The sequence below is a fragment of the Thamnophis sirtalis genome, unplaced genomic scaffold (assembly GCF_051295495.1).
Source record: "Thamnophis sirtalis isolate CommonGarterSnake01/CBP01778 unplaced genomic scaffold, rThaSir2_p1.2 scaffold_17, whole genome shotgun sequence".
Lineage (NCBI taxonomy): Eukaryota > Metazoa > Chordata > Lepidosauria > Squamata > Natricidae > Thamnophis > Thamnophis sirtalis.
Genome location: NW_028261397.1, coordinates 71034 through 96152, shown reverse-complemented (window position 1 = coordinate 96152; position 25119 = coordinate 71034). Strand labels below are relative to the sequence as shown.

The 25119-nt window shown below is 53.2% G+C and overlaps 1 protein-coding gene across 1 annotated transcript in view; it reads left to right on the top strand.

The window, feature by feature from the left end:
• The window catches only part of MYO1C (myosin IC), a 36817-nt gene that overhangs the window by 7980 nt on the left and 3718 nt on the right, over positions 1-25119 (top strand). Inside the window, exons 2-30 of the mRNA XM_014059400.2 lie at positions 2642-2794; positions 3571-3686; positions 4156-4354; positions 4775-4855; positions 5065-5244; positions 5457-5555; positions 5659-5772; positions 6199-6270; positions 6409-6528; positions 10383-10468; positions 10855-10960; positions 11125-11205; positions 11560-11651; positions 12413-12507; positions 12633-12679; positions 12783-12863; positions 12948-13053; positions 13374-13491; positions 13727-13840; positions 13928-14004; positions 14098-14166; positions 14374-14458; positions 14919-15078; positions 15427-15510; positions 20228-20321; positions 20422-20477; positions 22214-22349; positions 23301-23371; positions 23612-23709. Of these exons, the coding sequence (XP_013914875.2) occupies positions 2669-2794; positions 3571-3686; positions 4156-4354; positions 4775-4855; positions 5065-5244; positions 5457-5555; positions 5659-5772; positions 6199-6270; positions 6409-6528; positions 10383-10468; positions 10855-10960; positions 11125-11205; positions 11560-11651; positions 12413-12507; positions 12633-12679; positions 12783-12863; positions 12948-13053; positions 13374-13491; positions 13727-13840; positions 13928-14004; positions 14098-14166; positions 14374-14458; positions 14919-15078; positions 15427-15510; positions 20228-20321; positions 20422-20477; positions 22214-22349; positions 23301-23371; positions 23612-23709 (2963 nt within the window). The 5' untranslated portion in view covers positions 2642-2668. The remainder of the gene's footprint in view (positions 1-2641; positions 2795-3570; positions 3687-4155; positions 4355-4774; positions 4856-5064; positions 5245-5456; positions 5556-5658; positions 5773-6198; positions 6271-6408; positions 6529-10382; positions 10469-10854; positions 10961-11124; positions 11206-11559; positions 11652-12412; positions 12508-12632; positions 12680-12782; positions 12864-12947; positions 13054-13373; positions 13492-13726; positions 13841-13927; positions 14005-14097; positions 14167-14373; positions 14459-14918; positions 15079-15426; positions 15511-20227; positions 20322-20421; positions 20478-22213; positions 22350-23300; positions 23372-23611; positions 23710-25119) is intronic.

Here is a 25119-nt window from a genome sequence, read left to right as displayed (position 1 = left end):
GTCTGTGGAGGCCATTTTGTCCTCTAAGCTGTTTTCTGCAACTCCCAGGCGGCCTTTTCATTCGGCCTCTGGACCCTTTGCAAAGGCACTGACTGGCCCCGTGTGTGTGTAGTGTGTGTGTGTGTGTCCCTGCTCCACCTCCCTGCAGGGATGGAACATTGGCAGGTATTTGGTGGGGGGCGTAGGGTTCAAGCACACGTTGATCCTTTGGACTGCAGCTGTAGCCTGTCTTGATCCCAGCGTACGCAGAATATTGTGCCTGTGGCGTGTTTTACAGAAGGTGGGACAGAGTTGAGTTGTTTAGGTTGAAAAAGAGAAGGTTTAAATTGCAAAGCAGTGGCTGAGGCCTCAGAGGGCCCCATCTGAGCAGCAGTGAAGGTTTTCCGGCCCACCCCTGGGGCTCCTGAGTCGTGGCCAAGCAAGCTCCATGGGGCAAACCCTTGGAGGGGGCTGACCAGTGGCCTGGCAGCCCTCTGCTCCCCCTCCGGCCCCCATGAAGCTGGTCGCCCTCCTCTTGGCTTCTCTCAGTGGTCCAACCCTCCTGGTTCCTCCCGTCCCTCCTTGAGGGGTCCGTCTGCAGCAGCCCTTTGGGGCATCTTCTGCCTCCCCCAGAAGGCCACGCCGGCTGGGAGCCGTCCCCCCCTTGGACCCCCCTCCTTCTCTTGAAAGGCCTCCAGGGCCTCTTTGGAAAAACGGGGCTCCTGGTTGTCAGGATGTGGGTTTGGCTACTGATGCTTTATTTCAGGCTGCTCTGATACCTAAACTGCCCTGGGCTCCCTGCTGACGATGAAGGGCAGCTTCCCCTCCCTGGGTCCCCTGGGGGCTGCCAGAGACACCCCCGCTTCCCTTGTCTGGGCTTGGGGTTGAGGTGCCAGCTTGAGTCAAGCGTTCCCTGGGAGGCCCCCGAGAAGCCCGTATGGAGTTCCCCCCCCTCCCAAAGGCCGTCTTGGTGGCCATTGGGAGCCAGGCGGCTGTGCCAGACTTTGGGCTGGAAGGGGGTTCGGATGTTGCTTCTCCCAATTTGCTGGGGAGGAGACAGCAAGGAGTCCCTCCCCCCTTGGCAGAAGATGCCCCTGCACACCTGGGTGAGAGGAGCAACTGGGCTGCCAGCCCTCAGCGGGGAAAGCGGCTGGCAGATGGTGGCCTCTGTGAGGACCGCAGGTGCACCTCCTTCCCCCGAAGCGGCTTCTGGGATTCGGGGAGGGCAGGTGATGCGCTGCTCCGCCCGGAGGAGGCTTCCCTCCAGGGCTGGTGCTCTGTGCTGGCTGCTTTCCCGAGGTGCCTTCATTGCTGCTGGAACAGCACAGGAGGAGGAGGAGGAGGAACAGGCGCTCCCTGGGCGGCTTCCGGCAGGGCCCTTGGCCATGGATGTGGGGGGCTTGTGGTCGCAGATCCAGCAAAAGCGCTCTCTAATTCCTTCTGGGTACCACTTGTTCCACCATGAGGTGAGCTGGGGGGGGCAGGAGGGCGGGTGGTTGGAGTCAGCCAGCCGGGGAGGAGGGGATGCGTAGTCAGAACTGCCGGCTGTCTCGGGCCTTGCTCCGCCTGTCTTGGGAAGGGCCCCCTCTGGCGTTAATGCCGGTTCTCTGGGCAGAGTGGGCCAGGTGGAGGCCTGACTCCTTACAGCTTGGGACACCCCCCCCCTCACTCTCGCATTACTAGTTGCGGTTTCCCTTTAAGGAGTTCCCCCTTGCTTCCCCCTTGTGGGGGGGTGGGGGGGCTGGATACCCCTGTGGCCTTTCCTGCTTGGGGATCCAGAAAAGAGAATGATGTTGGGGAGCACATGTGCAGTATTCGATCTGGCAGGGAGCGCATGCTGCAAATCTCATCTGCCAGGGGCTGAAAGCTGATGGGTGCCAGGAGGCTTCTCTGCTCTGGCACCAAACCCATGGAAGCCTCCCCCTGTAGTTGGCTTGCTCTGCCCCCATTAATAGCAATAGTACTTAGACTTACGGTATATGTGTGTGTGTGTGTGTGTGTGTGTGTGTATATATATATATATATATATATATATATATATATATATATATATATATATATATATATATATATATATACACACATATATATATATACATATATACATATACACACACACACACACACACATACACACCGCATCACAGTGCTTTACATCCCTCTCTAAGAGCTTTAAAGAGTCAGCATGTTGCCTCCCAACAATCTGGCTCCTCACTTATTGATCTCGGGAGGATGGACGGCTGAGTCAACTTTGAGCTGGTCAGAATCGAACTGTTAAACTGCTGGCAGGCAGCAGAAGTAGCCTGCAGTACTACATTCTATAGTGTTTATATTGTGTATAATTTTAAGGTTTAATAACTCCATATTTCTATAATGATTGTCTTACTTGACTGTCGTATGCCACTCGGTCACTCCTGGCAAGAATCCCGGCTGTGTGTCTGGAGTGGGTGCTCAGAGACAGGAGTGGCTTATGGGAGCCAGGAGGGAAAAGTGGCCGGCTAGGCCAGGGGGGGTTGGGGGCAAACAGGGAGGTCCGGGTGTGGGTGGGAAGCAGACCCATTTGGGGGCCGGGCAGCCTGTGGAAGGGGAGAGGCCATCCCATCCGTCCGAGTGCTGGGCTAGGCACCCATGTCTCAGCCGGGTTGTTCTGTGCCCTTGGCAGGCAGGTGACGGTGCCCGCTTGGCAGAGATGGAGAACGCCCTGACGGCCCGGGATCGGGTTGGAGTGCAGGACTTTGTCTTGCTGGAAAACTTCACCAGCGAAGCCGCTTTCATCGAGAACCTGCGCAGGCGGTTCAAGGAGAACCTCGTCTACGTGAGTGCGGTGTCTGGTTTATTTATTTAAAAAGCCTGATTTTTTATTGATTTGTTTATTCAATTCTACAGCTGCCCATCTCAGTCAATGACTCTGGGCAGCTTAAAATTCAAAAAATACACTGCAATTAAAAATATTACAAACATTTTAAAACACTAAAAACATGCGGGATGAAATATACGTAGGTAGCCGACCGGTGAGCAGTGCAGCCAGCAAAGACATTGGAGGCCCCCATCGGAAGACAGCCGGCTCTTCAGGGCCTTACGGAAGGCTATCTGGGCCCTTTTAATCTCCGAAGGGAGAGGGTTCCACAGAGCGGCCTGACTGGCCTAGTGGGTTGGGGGCTCCTTCCTGGAGCATTGGCAGCCCCCAAATCAAACCTCTCCCATGGGTGTCTGGCGTGGTCTCCTCGCATTGGGGATCAAGGTAAGGGATGCCCGGCTCCAGGGAGCCCCCTTGCTCTGGGTGGCCCGAGGGTTGCTGGGGCTTATTGGCCCTGGGGGTCAGTGGCCCTGGGGGAATCTTCCTGGGCTCGGGCGGGGGGGGGTCTTCTTGGGGAAGGGAGTCCCCTGCAGGTGCTGGATTACAATGGAAGCTGCTGGTGCTGCAGGCCAACCAAAATATCCTTGTGGCGCCCAGATCACGTAAGGAAAGGAGACAGGATTTTGGTCTTCTGGCTAAATTGGGGGGCTGAGGGCCCTCTTGAAAGGAGCCCCACTGAGTCAGGGCACCCGCTGCCCCCTCCTGACGCGCCCCTGGGCTGGCTTCCTCTTCAGACATACATTGGCTCGGTTCTGGTCTCGGTGAACCCCTACAAGGACCTGGAGATCTACAGTAAGCAGCACATGAACCGTTACCGTGGCGTCAGTTTCTACGAAGTCTCTCCTCACCTGTGGGTACCTGAACAGGCGTAATGCTCTCCCCCCTCCCCCCCCCCACTGCGCTGCCAAGGCCAGCTAATGGTGCGGAAGGGCATTTGCACCCCTCGGCCTAGCAGATGAGCCGGAGGGATGGGGAGAAGGGCCCCCCCCCGGGTGCAGAAAGGAGGGCGGGCAGCGCCTGGCAGGTCAAAAAGGCGGGGGAGGGGGGAACGGGTGGGGGGAGTCACAGCAGGGCTCCCATTCCTGCTGCTTCAGCATTGACTTCGCTGGGCTTGACGGGAGCCAAACCCTGCCAGGCTCTCCTGCCAGTCCTGCCCCCCTTTGTGGCAGGAGAGACCTGGGGGTGTTGCTCCTGCCCTTTGGTGAGGGGGGGGGGGAGGGCCTTTGAGCAAGTAGCCCTGGAACTGCAGCCAGAGCCTCTGTGCTCCTGGGGGAGAGCAGAGCAGAGCAAGCAGCCTCTTGTCCTCCCGGCCTCTTCAGCTACGCCATCGCTGACAACTCCTACCGCTCGCTGCGGACGGAGAGGAAGGACCAGTGCATCCTCATCTCGGGGGAGAGCGGGGCGGGCAAGACGGAGGCCACCAAGAAGATCCTGCAGTACTACGCGGTCACCTGCCCTGCGAGCGAGCAGGTGGAGACGGTGAAGGACAGGCTGCTGCAGTCCAACCCGGTCCTTGAGGTACCCCTCGCGGCTCACTGAAGAATGGGGGTGCTGGCCTTGCTTTGGGGCCCCCGAGGAGGTCATGGCCAGCCTAAATCTTGGCCTCTTCGGTGGCATGTGCAGGGTAGGAGTTCGCAGCCCCTGAGCACTCAAGGAAGCACTTCTTGGCACGAAGCAGGGGGCTTCTTCGGAGGGCCCCCCTGCTTGCTTGGAGGGAACTGTGGCCCTTCTCCTCCCGGCCTTGAGGCTGGGGGCCTCCAGCGTGAATAAGGGCTTTGTCCTCGCCTCCCCCGCCTGCAGCCCCTTCCCCCTTCCAGGGAGGCAGGCAGCATGGAGTGCAGGGGCTTCTGGCCGGGAGGAGAGCCTGGGCCTGAGGGGGGACAGGGGAGCCGCAAGATAGCCCCCCTCTCTGCTTTCTCTGCTTCCTGCTCTGACCAGGCCTTTGGGAACGCCAAGACTCTGCGCAATGACAACTCCAGCCGCTTTGGGAAATACATGGACGTCCAGTTCGATTACAAGGTGCCCGAGTGGATGGACAGCCAGGAAGGGGGGAGGGAAATCCGGCCTTTGCTCGGGGGCGGGGGGGGGAATGTGCCCACCGATTCCGGTTCCCATCCCTGAAGGGCTCCCCTCCTGCTGCCGCCGATTTGGCTGACGGGGGGGTGCCTGCAGCTCCATCCTTGGGGCCTCTCGCCAGCAGCACCCAAGCCTTCTCTTGTGTTGCCTAGGGGGCTCCCATCGGGGGCCACATCCTGAACTACCTCTTGGAGAAGTCGCGGGTAGTGCACCAGAATCACGGCGAGAGGAACTTCCACATCTTCTACCAGCTCTTGGAGGGGGGGGAGGAAGACCTGCTGCGGAGGCTGGGGCTGGAGAAGAGCCCCCACCAGTACCAGTTTCTGGTGAAGGTAAAGGCAGCCCTGATTGGTTGGTGGAGGGCCCTGCAGCTCTCAGCCGCCTCAAAGCACTTTGGTGCCGATCACGGAGGCTCCCGTGGGAATGTGCTTAGCGGGTCTCCTGGTCTCGCCTTGCTTGTCCAACCTGCGGCCACCCACGTATCGGGGATGGGGAAGCGGGGATCTGTTCTTCAGGGAGCCCGTTCTGCCCCCTTTGCACACAGGGCCAGTGTGCCAAGGTCGCCTCCATCAACGACAAGAGCGACTGGAAGGTGGTGCGCAGGGCGCTGTCCGTCATCAACTTCAGCGACAGTGAAGTCGAGGTGAGAGGCCCTCCCCCCCTCCCCCCTCCCTCCGGGGAGAGAAGCCTTTCCCAGGGACACCCCTGCCACAGGGCCTGGTTCACAAGGCCTCTTCCTTTCCCAGGACCTGCTGAGCATCATTGCAAGCGTGTTGCACCTGGGGAATGTGCAGTTTACAACTGACGAACACGGCAGTGCTCAAGTGACCACGGAGAACCAGATCAAATACTTGGCCAGGGTGAGTGACGGGATCTGCTCCAGACCTCCATTTTATCCACGATCCATTACAGGGGAAGCGAAATGGACCAACCGGCTTTGGAGGCGCTTTCAAATATGCTTTGAAATTCCTCAGAAATGTTCCCTGAGGCTGTCCGTGGTTCAGCCGAGGTTGGCTTAGGAGGCAAGTGCTGGTCGCCCGTGATCAGCCAGCGCTGCCCTTCGTCTGCCCACCCCCTGCAGAGGGCCGGCTGTGCTCTCCTGCCAGGAAGGTGGACCCAAAGGGAGGCGAGGCAGGTGCAGGAGAAAGAGTGGGTGGGTGGCCAGGTTGCCCCGGGAGCAGCCCCCCCCTTCCTGTTCCCTTCTCTGCCCCAAACTCAGCCCTGCTCCCCGGGCGTAGGAGGGACCGTCCGGGACTCTCACGCGTTCTCTTTTCCTTGGTTCGAAGCTCCTGGGCCTGGAGAACTCGGTGCTGCAGGAAGCCCTGACCCACAAGAAGATCATTGCGAAGGGAGAACAGGTGAGAGGAGAGTTGCCGGCAGGACGATTCGGGGCGGTGGGGTGGCCTGGCGACCCCCTGGCAGCCGCCTGTAAGTCCCGAGGGGCTTGGTCCTCGCAGTGAGGCTCAGCTGGAGACGCCTCTCCTTCTCCCCTGCAGCTGGTCAGCCCTCTCAGCCTGGAACAGGCCTCCTATGCTCGTGACGCTCTGGCCAAGGCCGTCTATGGGCGCACCTTCTCCTGGCTGGTGGGGAAGATTAACAAGTCCTTGGCTTACAAGGTGAGTTGGCCTCAGGCGCCCCAGTGGCGGCCTCCGCAGGGGACTCGTTCGGGCCCAAACAGCGCCTGCGGGTTCCCCACAAGGGGGCTCTTGTCTTGGGACTTCTCCCCCATGGCCGAGGCTCGCCCGTTGTTGGTTCTGAACTCGGAGAGGAGATGTGAAACGGGGGTTGTGTTTTAGCATCCCCATGAAGCAGCCAAATGTCCCGGGCAGGAAATGGGGTGCCCCTCCAGCGGCACAGGGCCGGCCCAGAGGGCGCCTCCAGAGGAGGAGCTGCACTGCCTCCGTCGGGTAGGCGGCCCAGGGCTGCTTGGGAGGGGTGCCCGTTGTCTGGTGCAGGAGAAGCTGGTGCTGCCACTGCCACCCAGCCAAAAGGACTCACCTGTGAGGAACTCACCTGCCCGCCAGAGTTGGTTAGTAGAGCGGGAGGGCTGAGCCAGGCGCCCCCCGAGGAGGAGGAGCTTAGATGGAGACCCTTATTCGGCAAGAGCCCCTTTTGCCAGAAGGGGAAGATTGATGGTGGGCAGCCAGTGGAAGGCCGCCCTGACGCAGCCCCCCCCCCCAGGGAGCCGTGGGCTGGTCAGGAAGGGCCCTGGGGTGCAGAAACCCAACGGGAATTTGAAAAACGTCTTCGGCACGCTGGGAATGTTTCTGAAATGCAGATCCCCTTTCTTGGGGTGCGGAGGGGCTTTTCAGTGACTTACAGGTGAGCCCGCAAAGGGGTTTCTTAGGCAGCTCCCACTCTGGAGGACACTCCCCCTTCCCTGGGCACTCCCTCGGTTACTCTGTCCCCCTGGGGAGCAGGCCCGCCCCCCCGCGACAAAACAAAGATGCCTGCCGGGTGTGTTTTGCACGGCCGCAGCTGTGCCAGAAAGAGCTGCAGAGAGCAGCTGGGAGGGCCCCGGCGTTGCTTTGGCTCTGCCTGGGAGGCGAGTGGTGATTAGCGAGTCTTCTACGGGCCTCCTTTGCTGCCATCGTTTGCTGTGGCCAGTTTCAGTTTTCTTTATATGCAGGTTTTAATGGGAAGATGCATTTATTTAAGTAGCAAGAACAATAAAGAAGCAGACGTCCAAACCACAGAACCCCCCCCAAAGGATTGGGTAAAGAAGATGAATCATTTAAGGCGCTGGGCTACAGGACAGGAGACTGTGAGATCTAGTCCCGCCTTAGGCTGAAATGTTCGAAGCCTCGATTGTAATTGTGCATCCTGCGTATACAGCGAAATTGGGGTCAGGAGCCGCTGGGTGGCCTTAGGCCAGTCGTCTCGTCTCAGTCCCAGAGAGAAGGCAAGCGCCTTCTGAAGGACTTGGCCAAGTAACTGCCCAGACTTGTCCAAGCAGCCTCCAGGAGGGAACATTGACTCAAGGGCACACACACACACACAGACAGACAGACAGACAGACAGACACGCACACACGCATACACACACAGAGAGAGAGAAGAGAAACGAAGCGCAGAGGCTTCTCCCATTGTTTGAGCTCCCTTTGGGGCTCCCTGGAGGAGCCCTTCCCGTGCCAGAGGCTCACCAGTTCCGGAAATGCAGGTTCTCGGGCAAAGCCGCCGGCTGCTGTTGTCTCTCTCTCTCCGGAGGCTGCTCTCCCCTGGTGCTGCCCTTCTTCCTCCAGGGAGCTTGTGTTTTCCTTCTTTTCATCAGAGCAAACTCCTTTTTTTTTTAAATATAATTTTTTAAAATTTTTTGTTACATAGACAACACACACACACAACAATGAAAAAACAAAAACAAAAAAGAAAGAAAAAAAAAGAAAAAAAAACCATCATCACATCCAGCCTGTCGTTTGGTTCCAGGTGTTTTAACATTTATCATTCTTATACATTTATTATTTCATTTAATAGGTTATATAATTTAGTATCATTTCTTATTCCCCTACCTGTGGCAATCCATCCCAACTATATTCCCCCCCCCCACACACTTTGTATCTCTCTGTTATATGTATATTTAATACACACAACAATAATAAAAAAACACACACACACAAAAGAAAAAAAACACAAAAAGAAAAAAAAAACCATCATCACATCCAGCCTGTCGTTTGGTTACAGGTGTTTTAACATTTATCATTCTTATACATTTATTATTTCATTTAATAGGTTATAATTTAGTATCATTTCTTATTCCCCTACCTGTGTTAATCTATCCCAACTATATTTCCCCCCCACACAGACACCCCGTATCTCTCTGTTATATATATATATTTAATACACACAACAATAATAATAAAAACACACACACACACACAAAAGAAAAAAAAAGCATCATCACATCCAGCCTGTTGTTTGGTTACAGGTGTTTTGACATCCACATCCTCGAATAACATTTACCATCTCAGACTTTTCATCTAGTATAACTAAATGCCTCACTTTCATTCTACAATATATATTCAGTTACCATTAGTATTATTTTTCCCCCAGAAAATATACTTATGTTCGTTATTATCCTTGTACTTCATACTTTCAAACGGAGGTCTTTTTCCTTCATTTTTCAACAAAACGTCCTAAATAGTCACTACATATATGTACCAGTTTTCAATTATTCCCTTATTAAAATTATTTATCAGCAACAGGATATCATTATAATAATATTCTTAACATTATACCTTATATCACCAGGCCTCTATCAGAGCAAACTCTTAGTGGGCTGCCATTCTGGGGCTGCATCAGGCAAGACACGATGGGTATTTTGCAATGGATTCCCCTCTGCTGAGGCTGTCATTTTGGCACAAAATCCGGCATGGAAAGCGAAATGCCAGCCTCTGCTGTGTTGCTGCAAGCCCCCCCCCAGCCTTTTCTCCCCTCCCTGCCTTTGGCTGTGACCGGCTCTCCGGGTGGCGGCCTAGGACGGGCGTAGCAAAGGCTTTCCCCCTCCTGGCCAGGAGCGCTGCGGTTCAGGGAGGGGAAGCGGCTTCCCAGGGGTCTCTGGCAGCCCAGGAGCCCAAGCGGTGGGTGGGAGAGGGGCTGCTAGGCACCTGCTGCCTAAAGGGATATTATTTTCCACCTGGGCTTTTCTCTCACGGCTTTTATGTATTGTTTTGACTTCTTTTCTTTCGGCCTTGCTTTAACAGTGTTGCTTGATGACAGCCATTTGGTGGTTTTATCACCCCTTCTGCCTTGCTGACTGCAAGTCTAAACTATTGTCAAACTATTGTCAATTCCTGGGACAAACCTCTCCAGAAATGCCGGTTCCGGTCTGACTCAGCCGGGTTAAGTGCAGGGCCAGTGGCTCCCTTGGGGCCTCCTCAGGAGGCAACTGGACTTCCTTATTTTGCTTCTCATCCAAGGAGCTTCTTCAACTCTCGCCCAGTCAGAGCTGAGGAAGCTTCCTGGATGGGAAGCGAAGCGTCTTCAGAGAAAAAGAAGGAAGTCCAGTTGCCTCCTGGAAAAAAGAAAAGCCCCTTTGGGACAACCTCGATGGCGGAGGCTCTCCGGGGACCCTCTTGGGCTAACGGGAGGAGCAGCATCCGCTGGGCAGCTGCAGTCATATATCTGGGGAAAGCGTGGGACGAGCGAGGGTCGCCCTGGGGCTCGGGCAGGGTCCTCCACGCTGGCCTGGGCAGCCCCCCTTTGAAAAAGGCACTCGGGCTGCCTGTGCTGGTCAGGAAGGCCGGAGGAATCGGAGAGTTGCCAGGCTTGCCTGGGGATCGGTGGGGGCTCCGACTGCGGGCATCACCGGCATGCCTGGCACAGCAGGTGTTGCCTGCTGGCGTGATTGAACTGGAGGAGGCCCCCGCAGTCGCAGACCAGACTTGAAAGGGAGGAGGGGCCGCTTTTCCTCTCTGGGGTCTCCGGAAGGGCAGAGCGGTGGGGCTCCCATCCTTGTTCTCCCTCTTCTTTCCCAGGAGACGGAGGGCCTGGGCTGGAGGAAGAGCTCCACTGTGCTGGGACTGCTGGATATTTACGGATTCGAGGTTTTCCAGCACAACTGGTGCGTTTCTGGGCCCCTTGGGCGTCCCCTTTAGCTGGGAACCCTTTGGCAGGTGGATGGGCAGCCCTTCCAAGGCAATGTGCCTGACGTGCCAGGGTTGCTCTCGCCCTCCGCCCGGGCTCCCTAGCAGCTTTGCAGAGCCCACAGGACCCCCCTCCCCCCCCTTTGGGCTTTGGGGGAAGCCTTTCCAAGGACCTTGTGCTGCACAAGGGGTTTGCAGAGCCGGCCTGATGGGTGCTGGCCACTCTGCCGCTTTGGTATCTGTGTGTGCGTGCGTGCGTGTGTGTGTGTGTGTGTGTGTGTGTGTGTGTGTGTGTGTAAGAGGGTGTGGGTGACTGGGAGTTCTCTGGATCAGCCCCCCCAAAACGCCCCCTGCTTCCTTGCAGCTTTGAGCAATTCTGCATCAATTACTGCAATGAGAAGCTGCAGCAGCTGTTCATAGAGCTCACCCTGAAGTCTGAGCAAGAGGAGTACGAAGCCGAGGGCATCGCGGTAAGAGCCCCCTCCCCTCCCGCGGTGACCCCCAGGTGGGAGAGCCTGGCGGGAGAGCCCAGCTCCCCTCGCTTTGGAGGCCAAGGGTGGTTGGTGCTTGGAAAGGGGTGGAGGATGGGGGAGTTCAGGTGGGCTGAATCGGACCTGTCTTTGTGGAAGGGCAGTGGGAGCCAGTTCAGTACTTCAACAACAAGATCATCTGCGACTTGGTGGAAGAAAAGTTTAAAGGCATAATTTCCATTCTGGTAAGTCCTCCTCCAAGGAACCCCAGGGCAGCCGGAGAGCCCCAGGCAGCCCGGCGTGGTGGGGGGAGCGTGGCTTTCCCCTGGGTCCCTTCCAACTCTGTTAACCTGTGCGCCTTCTGCCCCCCGGGCCTTTCCACCTGCCCCACAGAGGGCTGAGAGTTGACCCATCAAGCACCAGGTCCACCTCTTAAGAGTCTGTGCTGATGGCCATTTCGAGCTGTGGGCCACACTTGTGGGGAGCTGACCCCCTTCTGGCCTTCTGCCAACATGGGCTGCTCACACGTAAAGCAGCCCAGGGGAGGCACCCTGACCCCCCCCTCCTGCCCCCCTCCCCCCCCTTGGCTTCCCCTGCAGGATGAGGAGTGCCTGCGGCCTGGGGACGCCACAGATACGACCTTTCTGGAGAAGCTGGAGGAGACCATTAAGAGCCACCCCCATTTCCTCACGTGAGTTCAGAAGAGATCCCCCCCCCCCCCGGCAGGAAGAGGAGGGGGGGCGCAGTTTCAAACCACGGGCGGCTCTTTCGCCAGTTGGGCTTTGATTTCAATATTATAGCTGCCCGTCTCGCATACGACATGGACAGCTTACAAATTCAAACACGAACAACACAATTTAAAAAAGAAAAAAAAATAGCCCTAGGAGCTTGAAAAGATTGAAGTTCAAAACCATGCGACCCCCCCTCTGTGGGAGGGGGTCCATTCAGGAAGGGTTTTATAGGCTCCGCAACACACACACACACCCCGTCTGACCCCCCCCCTGCCCCCAGGCCAGCTCCTCAGGTCTGCCTTCTTGTAAGCGTAGGCACCCCGGGGGGTGGGGGTGGGGTGGGGGGCTTGCTATGGTGTGTCCTGCAGAAGGCCCCTCCCCAAAGAAGTAGGAAAACCCAAAGGTTTTGGCATTAAGAGGAGCCTGACGATTAGAATAACTAACCAGTGGGACACAGCCAGAGGTTGTGAGTGCTCCAATACAGGAAGTTTTTAAGGCAAGATTGGACAAGCGTTTGTCTGAAATGGTATAGGGTTTCCTGCCTTAGCAGGGGGTTGGACTAGAAGACCTCCAAGGTCCCTTCCAATTCTATTATTCCGTTACCCTATTGTTGACCCCCCCCTCCCCTTTTCCCACGGGGTTTCCTTCATCCTCCCATAGTCCTTGGCTGAAACGGTCTGGCCAAGCTGTGGGCTGAGCCTCTGCCGTGCTTTCCCCACAGCCACAAGCTGGCCGATGCCAAGACCCGGAAGTCGTTGGGGCGGGAAGAGTTCCGCCTGCTGCACTACGCCGGGGAAGTCACCTACAGCGTGGCAGGTCAGCCTTCCTGCAGCCGCGCAGGGCCCCGCTCCCCTCCTCCTCCTCCTCCTCCTCCCCGCCCGGCCCCTGCCCAAGGGGTCCTCCTGCTGCTCACCTCGTGGGTTTCTGGTCTCCTCCCCCAGGTTTCTTGGATAAGAACAACGACCTGCTCTTCCGGAACCTCAAGGAGGTGAGCCTGGGGAAGTGCTCTGGCCAAGGGGGGTTGGGGGGCTCCCCACAACCCCCCCGGAAGATGCAGTGATCTCCCACGATCTCCTTTGCTGCCCTTGCAGGCCATGTGCGACTCAGAGAACCCCATCATCACCCAGTGCTTTGACAGGACGGAGCTGACCGACAAGAAGAGGCCTGAGACGGTAAGGCCTGGCGGAGGGGCCCCACATCCCCCCTGCCCTCCCCCTCTGTCAGGCCCTCAACCAACCTCTTTGGCTGCCTTTCAGGCCGTCACCCAGTTTAAGAACAGCCTCTTGAAGCTGATGGAGATCCTCATGTCCAAGGAGCCCTCCTACGTCCGTTGCATCAAGCCGAATCATGCCAAGCAGGCCGGTAGGTGCGGGGGGGGGTGTCAGCAGGGGCCCCCAACCCTCCCTCCCCACACCCACTGCTCTGGGAGCCCAGGCTGAGGACGGCCACCCTCATGGGGAGAAGGACTGCCGCTGGCATCCCTGCCTGCTTTTCCTCTTCGTCAGGCACGACGGTGGCCGCTCCCTCAAGGGCTCTTGGCCCACCGGGGCCCTGAAGCACGGCTGGAGTTGCGGCTTGGCTGCCCAGCCCTCTGCTCTCAGCTGGTTGGGGGGGGGGGGAGAAGGACGGCTGTCTGTCTGGAACTGGCTCTGGACCCCAAGGACGATTCCATTTTTCCCCAGGCAATTTTGACGAAGTTTTGATTCGGCACCAAGTGAAATACTTGGGCTTGATGGAGAACCTGAGAGTGCGCAGGGCTGGTTTTGCATATCGGCGGAAATACGAGGTTTTTCTGCAAAGGTACAGCGCTAAGACAGGTGCCCGGGCTGTGCTTCCAGGGTATTTAGTGGGTGGGTACAGTGAAGAATAAAGAGCTCTCCATTGGCTGCCCAGTCTCTGCCCTGGCATCTCTCCCACCCTTGCGCCCAAGGTGCCAACCCAGGCCTCCTCTGAGGCTGCCCAGCCACGTCCAATGGCCGTCTTAGCAGCAGGCCTTTTGAGGGCGTCCTTTCCCTCTCCTTCCCTCTCCGGCCAGGTACAAATCTCTGTGTCCTGAGACGTGGCCCACCTGGAACGGGAGGCCTCAGGACGGAGTGGCCGTCCTCCTGAAACACCTGGGCTTCAAGCAGGAGGAGTACAAGCTGGGCAGGTAACAGTTTGGCAAGGGGAGTTGCTCTCAACCTGCGGAAGCAAAAGGGGGGTCTCTTCTCTCTTTCACAGACGTCTTTATTTCCAGGACAAAAATATTTATTCGTTTTCCTAAAACTCTGTTTGCGACAGAAGAAGCCCTGGAAGTTCGCAAGCAAAGCCTCGGTAGGTCTGCTGGGCATTTTTAAGTAAGTCAAGCTGACCCAACCTGCCTTTCTGCCTGGCTTAACCCCCATCTTTCCTCCTCCCCAATTTAAGCCACAAAAATCCAAGCTGCTTGGCGAGGCTTCTATCGGCGAAAGAAGTACCTTCAAATGAAGCATTCAGGTAGGAAGGCGGCCCTTCAAATAACTTTTGGGGCCCAGTGTAACCGGATGGCTTTGCCCTGGAAGGGGCAGCCAGACTGGGCCTCGTGAGTTCTCCCCACGGATGGGCCACGGGGGGGCGGGGGCTGCTTTGAGACCCCGGGGGGAACCAGAAGCAGGTGCAGGGGGCTCTGGGCGCTGAGCCCTTGAGGTCTCTTCCTTCCTGCAGCGGTCACTATCCAGGCCTGGTGGCGTGGTACTCTGGGACGCCGGAAGGCTGCCAAGAAGAAGTGGGCAGTGGAGATAATCCGGCGGTATGTGAAAGCCGTGGTTTTGCTGCAGGAGTGGGCTCTCTTTCGGGTCCCGGAGACCCTGCCCACTTGAAGGAAGGGTTGGGGGAGGCAGAATCCTGGAGTGGGGGCCTTGAGCGAGTTTTCTCATTCTGGATGGCCCATCTCTCTCCAAGAGGAACTCTGGGTGGTGGTGAGAGGGACTCCTTCCCACTCGTGACCCATCGGGGCTGATTGCTGGGCGGAGGGGTTGGTGGGGGAGAAGGAGGAGCAGGGGGCAGTGGGGCTGTTTATGCACCTGCCTGGGCTGCGGCCTTTTCCCCAGAGACCCCGCGTTGGCTGCATTCGCTGTTCCTTCTGCCCGAGACCCCTGGACTGGTCCCCTGGCACGCGAAGCCGGGGTTCCTGGAGTGTGTGTGTGTGTGGTGGCGGTGGTGGTGGGGGGAGCAGCAGCCTTCTTGAGCAAGGCTCCCCCCACCAACAGGTTCATCAAAGGTTTCATTTACCGAAATTGCTCCCGCTGCCCTGAGAACGAATACTTCCTGGACTACATCCGTTACTCTTTCATGATGAGCCTGAAGCGCAACCTGCCAAAGACTGTCCTAGACAAGTCCTGGCCGGTGCCGCCGCCTTCCCTGCGAGAGGTAGGTGCCCAGCTGCGTGAAGGGACGAGAGGGAAAGGAGGCCTCGCAGCCTGAGGGAGCGTTGTCCCAGAAGTCCTGCTGGGTCAGAATGATGGTGGCTTCAGGAGCTTTTTCCTCTGAGTGACAAGCCAACCATGATAAACTGCATTTAAGGCATGGACTGCAGCGGTGATGGTATCTTTGGCAGAGTAAAAGATGCCAATCCGGTGTCTTTCGCCCACGAAGCCTACTGCTCCTGTGTGCGTGTGCTCACCCAGGTGGAGCCCCTCCCTGTCCCCAGCCACGGCCCCTCGGTGGTCCTGCCTCAACGGCCCCTCACTGCTGCTTCTTCTTCTTCTTCTTCTCCAGGCGTCCCAGCTCTTGAGGGAGCTCTGCATGCAGAACCTGGTTTGGAGCTACTGCAAAAGAATCAGCCCCGAATGGAAAATGCAGGTGGGGGGCCGTGAGGCTTTCCCTCGGGACCAGGTTGGGCGGGGGGGGGGGGGAGGAGGGTAGAGGGGCCTCAGCTGTGCACTGAGTTTCATGGATGGTTACTGGGATTCTTGAACCCTGATGGCAGCCGAGGGTCTCCCCTGAAGGCACCCAGGGCCAGTCAGGAATCTCCGAAGAGAATAACAGAACGACAGAGTTGGGAAGGACCTTGGAAGTCCTCTATGCCAACACCTGCCCAAGGAGGAGACTTGAGGTCATTCTGGACAAACGGCTCTCCAGTCTTTTCTTAAGAACCTCCAGTGATGGAAGCACCCAGAACCTCTGGAGGGAAGTCCTTCCGCTGATGGATTCTTCTCCCTGTCAGGAAATTCCTCCTTAGTTCTAGGTTGGATCCCTCCTTGATAAGCTTCTATCTTGTCTTGCCCTCAGGTGCCTTGGAGAATAGCTTGACCCCTTCTTCTTTGTGGCAGCCTCTCAAATACTGGAAGATGCTATCATGTCATCCCTAATCCTTCTCTCCTTTAGACTAGATATCCTGCCAACTTCTTCATATTGTTTTAACCTCCTTAATCATCTTTTTTTAATAAAAAGTTTTTTATTTTTAGTTTTCAAAACAGACACAACACAAAAAATCCTCTTTCTTTACATACTGTAGAAAGTGTATCAGTTGGTTACAAAGTTTTTTCGTGCGTTTCTTTCAGAGTCACCCATGATTCATATTAATTCTAGTATTTTAAATCAAATATATTTGTACATATTACCATCATCCTATCCCCATTCTCGTTTGACTATAATTGTTTAAACGTCCTTCATCATAAAACATACCAAAACTCCAGACATAACCACATACTGGCATCTCGTCTGCTATTTCTATTATCCCAATAACCCTGTTCCTTATGGCCTTTTCTAGCTAAACATCAATAACATTTAGTAACAAAGATTTCTAATCTTCCTTTCCAAATCACTGTTTACAATTTACATCCAATTTCCCCATGTTGTACCCATACCTATATATATACATTGTTATCATTATCCCTCCTTTATTTGACTCTATCCATTATCATAATTTAGTTCTTTTTTATTAATCTTTATGTGTAACCAAACCATTTCTCACCTTCCTTTCATAGGTACCATTCAATATTCATATCCAATTACTACTTGTTATACCAATACATATGTATACATTGTTATCATTTTCAATTGTTTATTTAACCATATCTATTGTCACTCAATTTCACTAGGTCCAACTAGTTTTGGTTTAAACACTTTCATCTATCAGCCTGTATCTCTTTCCAGTAGCGAAACAGTCTCATCTCTTCTGCCATTTGTGGCATCAGTCCTCTAATCATCTCCTTAATCAAGTTTGTATGGACTCTTCTTTGCAACTCCTTGTTTATTGATTCTCTCATGTAATTTCGATGCCCTTCTTCTTTTTCCTTAATCAGCTTGTCTTTAATTGTCAGTGTTGTTATCGATGGTGTTACTAATAAAATTTCTCCCTTTAAATCCACAAGTTCTTTTATTTTTTCTTCTTCTGTGTCTTGCCAACTAGGGTAGGGTTCCCATCCATCTGGTTCCCCTTTCCATATTCCACTTTTTCCATTTCCAGACAGAAACCATTCACCATAGATGCCAGCAAATTTGATTTCTTTGTAGTCATTTTTCTCTTTATTGCTTGGGACTACTCTCTATTTTTCCCATTTGATAAGCGTCTCCATCCTTTTCATCATATTTTTCTGTTAGGTGCTCTAATTTTTCAAACGTTTTCTCAAATGTATTTGATAATTTCTGTATTACAAATATTATCTCTTGCAAGCTGACAGTTTCTTTCTGTTTTTGGAAATAAGCCATTGTTTCCAGCTGTTAAAACACTGCTGCTCTGACTTGGAAGATTTTTACAAGGTTACACCTAGGTTCACCATGAGATCTCTGGTTAAGGATATACTTCAAAGGAACATTTGTATAAACAAATGGTGCTTTACTTCTTATCACTTTCTATAAACAGTGAGACTTTAAAGTTCCAGACCAGAGTAGTTAGTAGTGAAAGTAAAAATATTTTGTTTTCAATACTCAAGTCTCCAGTGTTCGAGTAGCAGTTATCTCTCCTTTTGTTGTTACAATTGTTGGAATTCTTTGTTCTTTTTGTATCTTTTAATATTCCAAGTTTTTAAAAAAAGTCAAATTCTTACATGAAATAGAGAAGAAAGAGTAAAAGACACATGTAGTGACGAATAAGGAGAAGTTTAAGGTTATGAAAGTAATAGTAAAAATTTTAGAAAAAGAAAACTTGATCCATTCATTTCAAATGGTTAGCATAAATTCAATCCATGAAAATAACGTTTAAAAATTAAGATAACACACTGACCAAAACCACCCAAAGTTTAATTCCGCCGCTTATTTCTTTTATTCTTAGATTTAAATTAGCTTTAAGTTTTTTATAGGCAGGCTCTTTTAAAACGGGTAAAAATTCCTCACCAGCTGTAAACACTTTCTCTTCCATTTCCTTCCATTTTGGTGCCATCCCTACTTCATCGGCCTTGGGGCTGAGAGACCTTCTTCTGCATCAATCAGGGACTTTGCGATGTCTCTGTGATCAGCAGAACATAGTCTTCCTGTTCACCGCCTCTCCAGGACGGTTTAGGTCCGATTGGACCACCCAGCAAGAAAAGTATTGGCGGCGATCTTGGAGCATCGAGATCGGGCGACCATTTCGTGGCGACATAGGCTCCTCCTCCACCTCCTTAATCATCTTTATTGCTCTTCTCTCTTCCTAGAGTTTCTCAATATCTTTTTTGTATCATGGTGACCAAAATCAGATGCGGGATTCCTACTAAAGCAGTATATAGCAGTACCAATACTTCATGTGAGCTTGATAATGTCCCTTTATTGATGCAACCTAGGCCTGCACTGGCTTTTTTGCAGCTGTAGCATACTGCTGGCTCCCACTTACATGGTTGTCCACTAGGAGATCTAGAACCTTCTCGGAGTTTCTGCTGTTGAGTCAGGTACCACCTATACTATGCCTGTGCATTTGGTTTTCCTTGTCCAAGTGTAAAACCTTACTTTTCTCATCACTGAATTGCGTTTTGCTTGATAGGACCCGATGTTTAAGTCTGCCTAGATCATGGGTGTCAAACTGAATTTTATTGAGGGAGGCATCAGGGCTGTGGTTGAGCGTGGCCAACTGGGTGGGAGTGGTCAGTTTGACTCCACTCACTGGGTGTCGCTGACTGGGTGGGCGAGGTCAGCTTGACCCCACTCCCCGAACTGCTAGCATTTTTCCTATTTGCGTTGGGTAGACTGGGCCGAAGCAACGCAGGTAGACCAGGCCGAAGTGACATGGGCCGCCCGCCCACAGGCCAGATCCGCCCACATCACAGGCAGGATGCTGGCTGTTGGCCTTGCGTTTGACACCCCTGGCCTAGATCCTTCTGAATCTTCAGCCTATCTTCTAAAGCAGTGGGCCCCCAATCTTTTGGGCACCAGGGACTGGTTCTATGGTGAGAAGGTTTTCCTTAGACTGGAGGGGCCCTGTGCCAGTCCACGGACTGTGAGCTGGGGACCCCTGTTCTAAAGTATTGAGTATTCCTCCTGGCTTGGTGTCATCTGCAAATATGATGAGTTCCTCCTGTATCCCCTCATCTAAATCGTTTAAGAAGATGTTGGAGTACTGGGCCCAAGACAGAACTTTAGCCTATCCCTCTGCCTACTTCTCTCCTTTTAGAGGTAGTTCTGTCTGATTGGTCAGATGGTTACGAATCCATCTGATGATGATGATGCTTACCCACCTTATTCTGTCTTACCCAGGAATAAATTGTGGTCTACTTCGTGAAATGCCTTACTGAAGTCCAAGTCAATTATATCCATAGTACCTCACTAGTCCACTAATTTAGTCACTTTGTCAAAAAATGCAATCAGATTTGTTTGCAGGTTTTCTTTTTGATGATCTTTTCCAGGATCTTTCTAGGTGTTGATGTCAGGCTGTAGTTACCTGTATTCATTTCCCCCCTTTTTTTGAAGATGGGAACCACATCAGCTCCTTTCCAGTCCTCTGGCAGTTCCCCAGTGCTCCAGGACCTTTGAAAGAGATTGTTTAGTGGTTCCATGATCACATCCTTCAGAGCTCTGGGGTATAACCTATCTGGTCCTGGTGATTTGAACTTGTCCAGAGTGGATACATGTTTTCTTACCAATTTTTCTTGCCTATTCTGACTTGTATTTCTAGTCTGGCTATCACGCTATTTCTTTTGGAAAGTTGGACTATTTTTGCCTTTTGTGTAAAGACAGATGCAAAGAATGAACTAAACAGCTCTGCTTTCCCCCACTACTGTTACCTCCTTGCCATTGGGGGACCAATTGTTTCCTTAAAGTTTTTCTTATTTTTCACATGTTGAAAGAAACAGTTTTAAAATTATTTTTTTACATTTGTTGCAAGTTCATTCTGAGCCTTAGATTTCCTGTCTTCATATTTCCAGATTCAGACTATATGTTGGTATTCTGCCTTAGTTATGTGCTCCTTTTCCATTTTTTATACTTATCCTTTTGGTCTTTGTGTTTATCAGATAATTCTTTGTGTAGCCATGCTGGTTTCTTCTGGGAACTCATTCTTCTTTTTCAGTGGTATTGTGCTGGACTAGGCTTTTATAATCTCTCTTTTGAGAATTACCCAAGTTTTTCCTAACCCTGGTTCTTTTGTCTTTATCTAATCCCCCTGCAGCTGGAGCAGAAAGTGGTGGCCAGTGAGATATTTAAGGGGAAAAAGGACAATTACCCCCAAAGTGTTCCTAGGCTTTTCCTCAATACTCGTCTTGGTAAGTATTGTTTAATCTGGCCAAATGTCACTTTTCTAGTAAGTCACTCCTAACTTCTTTTTTCTTTCTTTCCCTTTTTTCCTTGGGTGGGGGATGACAGGTAATGAAGAGATAAATGCCAAAATCCTTCAGGTGCTGGGGAATGAGGCGCTTAAGGTGAGTGTCCACTCTTTCCTTCCCTCTCATCAGTGGGGAGGGGGACAGGATGCTGCAAGGCCTTTGCCAGCACAGTTTCTGCCGGGGTTCAGTATGTATCTAGCGTGACTTTCTTGGACAAGCAAGAGAGACCAAAGGTCCAGAAAAAAACAATCCTATTAAGTTTGTATCAACTTAAAGATTTGCAAGGCTTTTCTGTAAAATATAATCCACTTTGCATTATTTTGATACCAGGAAAATGTTTACACATGTGGTTGAGTTGGGATTAACTCTTTATTATTTTACCTAAATACCTAAGCCAAGTGCGCGTGCACGTGGGAGATGCCAGGCCCCATTGCATCGTACCTGTTGCAACGGGATGCGGAACCCACCACTGGGCCACTGGCACTGGTTCCATAGAGAAAGAGTTTTCCGTGGACCGGAGCAGGTGCATTTTTTCACGCTGCCTGCATCCCACAGACGCGGCGGCTTCACTTGTTTACACAGACGTCAAACATACCTAAGCCGCCTTCTTCCTATTTCCTCACAATAGCCCAGTGCAGTGGTGGGTTAGCCTGAGACTGGGCGGCCCAAAGCCATCTACCCAACATCAGTGCCGAAAGCAGGACTAGAACTCAGCTTCTCCTGGTTTCTAGCTCGGTACTTTGACCACTAGACCAAACTGGCTCTGGTATTTCTAGGTAGAGAAAGAATGAAATGATATTAAACGGTGAAATGCATTGGAGATTAAATGCAGAAGGTGCAGACTATGGATTTAAGAGACGGTGGCTAGTCTCAAAATGGTGGCTACTGATCACCCAGACATTCTGGCTTTGGTGAACTGATTGCCCTACACAGTATAAGCCTGTTAAATCCAGAAAAAAAGTGAAATTAGACTTTTAAATTGGACTTTCCAAGATAGTTGTTTATGATGGGATTATTCTTGTGATCTCCTTGAAGATCTCCTGTGAAATAGAATTGTACCTGCCACTTTTTGTTTTAGTTGAATGTTCATTGCTTTTCCTAAGTTCTCTTGATCCTTTATACCTGTGGCCCCTAATCTTTTGGGCTACTGCAGTGATGGGTTGCAGGCGGTACGCCCCGGTACGGGTGTACTGGTGCCTGCCGGGAGCACTGGGTACCATTCTGGTACAGTGCTCCGGAGGGCCCACCTGCCCGTTTGAACTCCTTACCTGTATTTGAGCTCTTTAGCGCGCATGTGCACGAAGCACACAGCTCCTGCGTGACGCTCCGCCGAGCAGCTGGAGCGTCACGGAGGTAAGGACGCAGGCGCATGCTGTGCGCGTGCACGTGGGAGATGCCAGGCCCCACTGCATCGTACCTGTTGCAACGGGATGCGGAACCCACCACTGGGCCACTGGCACTGGTTCCACAGAGAAAGAGTTTTCCGTGGACCGGAGCAGGTGCATTTTTTCACGCTGCCTGCATCCCACAGACGCGGCGGCTTCACTTGTTTACACAGACCGGCTGCTGGGATGCCACAGACAGGTGGTGACGATTCACAGAATGGGGTTGGGGACGCCTGCTTTATAAAAACGGAAGCACTTTAGAGAGAGGCTCCAGCTTCCTGGGCCCATAGAAGATCTAATTATAGCTCTTCATCTTCCTAAACACATTTCCAGGTGGCCAAGATTCTCGATTATCTCAGGGTAGAAACTATGTACTTTGTGGAAAACACTGTTGGCAGTTTAAGGCTCCCTTGAAAAACGGCATCTTGTGCTCTGCCGCCCTTCTAGTACGCCGTTCCTGTGGTTAAGTATGACCGCAAAGGCTACAAAGCCCGAGCCCGGCAGCTGCTGCTCACCCAGAACGCTGCTGTGCTGGTGGAGGAATCCAAAGTCAAGCAGCAGATCGACTACGGCAACCTCACAGGTAGGGAGAGGGGAAGCGACCCTTTCGGGCCATGACTCCTCCACTCTCACTCCGAGACAACCGAGGATCCGGCCTGAGCTGGAGTCAGAGGGGAGGAGGGGGAGGAGGAGGAGGAGGAAGCAGGGACGGGTGCAAAGGCTTCTGTCTCCGTAGGATCGGACTTGGGGTGGGGGGTGTCCCGGAGCCTGGCACCAAGCCTCTGCTCAGCCAGGGGCAAAACACAGCCTGGGAAAGGGGCTGCAACTTCTTCCAGTTGGCCTTGACTCTATCTCCCCTCCCCCCCCCCACTCCACAGGCTTAACTGGGAGAGGATCCTTCAGTGATCCTTTACATTGACACCCCGTTTTATATTTGGCTGTGCAGGATTAAATTCACCCAGCCTGTCCTAAGGTGGGAACCCTCAGTCCGGAATTCCTAGTCCTCCTAGCAAAAGAGCTGAAGGGAAAGAGCAGCTGAAAAAGGAGCCTTTCCCTTGCGAGGCCGGTCAATGGCCAAGAGACCTCCCCAATGCCGATTGGGTGCAGGTGCCAGGCCACGCCCCTCAAGGGTCACCTCAGCCAATGGGGAAGGGGACAGGGAGGCTGTGAAGCCAGCAAGGCTGCCAGCGCATATGTGGGTTGGACCAAGCCCTGCTCCAGGATGGAGACTTTGGGCCCATGGGTGCCAGCCCCTGCTGTCGGATTGGCTGGGTCAACTCCTGGAGGATGAGAGTCCGTCTGACCTGCCGGAGGAGCTGGTGACTGACGTCCCGTGAACCTCTCTGCCCCTCTGCTGGAGTCGAGGGGCGTTGGCTCCCCAGCATGTCCAGAGAGGGAGGAAGCCAAGGCAGAGGGGCCCAGCCTGTCCTCACCTGTCCAAGCCGCCTGACTTGGGGTGGGTGCAGGCAGGCAGCCGAGAGCCAGGAGGTTTGTCACCCAGCTTTCCACACGTGCCCCCCTTTGTCTCTTGCAGGCATCTCAGTCAGCAGCCTGAGCGACAATCTCTTTGTGCTCCACGTGCTTCGTCAGGACAACAAGCAGAAGGTAGCTGTGCTCGGTGTGGCCCGGACTCGCCAGAGAGACTGGGGGGTGGGTGGGTGGGGGCTCGAGTGGCACTTAAGCAACGGCAATTCCCTTTGATGAGGAGGAAGAGGAAGGCGGGGCATCACCCATTTGACATGAGCCCCCCCTGCCTGCCTTGGAGCACCCCCCCCCTCCCCGACTCCTACCTAGCCGTGCCAGCAGCATTGTAAAACCTCTTTCTTGGTCCTTCTTTCCCTGCAGGGAGACGTTGTGCTGCAGAGTGATTTTGTGATTGAAACTTTGACTAAAATTGCCATAAGTGCCAACAAAGTCAACAGTGTTAATATCAACCAGGGCAGGTGAGTTTAAGCAATATACACCTGTCCTTCATGAACATGGTTCTGCAGCTGCTGCCGCCCCTTCCCCAGTGCTCCCAGCAGGGATCGGCACCCAGCCCTGCTCCCAAAGCGGCTCATGGCTTCTGGCGCAAACAAATCCCAGGGAAGCGTTTTATTTGGACAGGGAGGAACCCAGTTCAGTTCAAGCAGCGGGCTGGGAGCTGAATAGCAATAGCAATAGCAGTTAGACTTATATACCGCTTCATAGGGCTTTCAGCCCTCTCTAAGCGGTTTACAGAGTCAGCATATCGCCCCCAACAACAATCCGGGTCCTCATTTCACCCACCTCGGAAGGATGGAAGGCTGAGTCAACCTTTGAGCCGGTCAGATTTCAACCGCTGAACTGCAGATAGCAGTCAGCTGAAGTGGCCTGCAGTACTGCACCCTAACCACTGCGCCACCTCGGCTCTAGTAATGTGGTGACCAAAACTAGATGTAGTGTTCCAGGCCTTACTAAGGCCTTATAAAGCAGTGCTTATACTTCACTTGATTTTGATTCTATGCCTCTGTTTATACACCAAGGATTGTATTAGCTTTTTAGGATGCTGCCACACACGGCTGGCTCATGTTTAAGTGAATGTCCACTCTCACAGTTACTGTTTTTGAGCCAGGTTTCACCTAATCTGTACTTGTACCTCTGGTTTTTCCTGCCCAGGTGTAAAACCTTCCTTTTCTCCACATTAAATGTAATGTTGTTGGATAGGGCCCAGTGTTCAAGTCTATTAAGATTTTTTTGGATCCTAAGTTTGTCTTCTGGGGTGTTGGTTATTCCTGGCAGCATATGCGAATTTGATGAGTTCCGCTTCTATTCCCTCATCTAAGTCATTTATTAACATGTTGAAAAGGCCTGGGCCTAAGACGGAACCTTGTAGTACCCCACTGCTTCCTTCCTTCCTTCCATTTAGATCAGGGGTGGGTTTCTCGCCCGATCCGGTTGGAACGAGGCCGGCGGCGTCCTCGCGCACGCACGCGGTGCGCGCATGCGTACTAGCGTCTGCGCGATGCTCCAGCTGCTCCTGGAGGATCGCGCAGGCGCTGTATGCGTTCTGCGCATGCGCGGAAAGCGCAGAATTTGTAAAAACTGGGTAAGGAGCGGGCGCGGGTGTGCGGGCGCGGGGGGGGCGTCGCCGTTCCCGGAAGTTACTTACTTCCGGGTTCGGCGACCAACCGGATCGCAGGGACCGGTGCGAACCGGTCGAAACCCACCCCTGATTTAGATGCAATACCATTTAGGACGACTACTCCTTGAGTGTGGTTTGTCAGTCAGTCACAAATCCATCTGGTGGTGATGCTGGCTATCCCAGTTTTTTCTAGCTTACCAAAAAATAGGTTGTGATCTACTTTGTTGAATGCCTTGCTGGAATCTAAGAA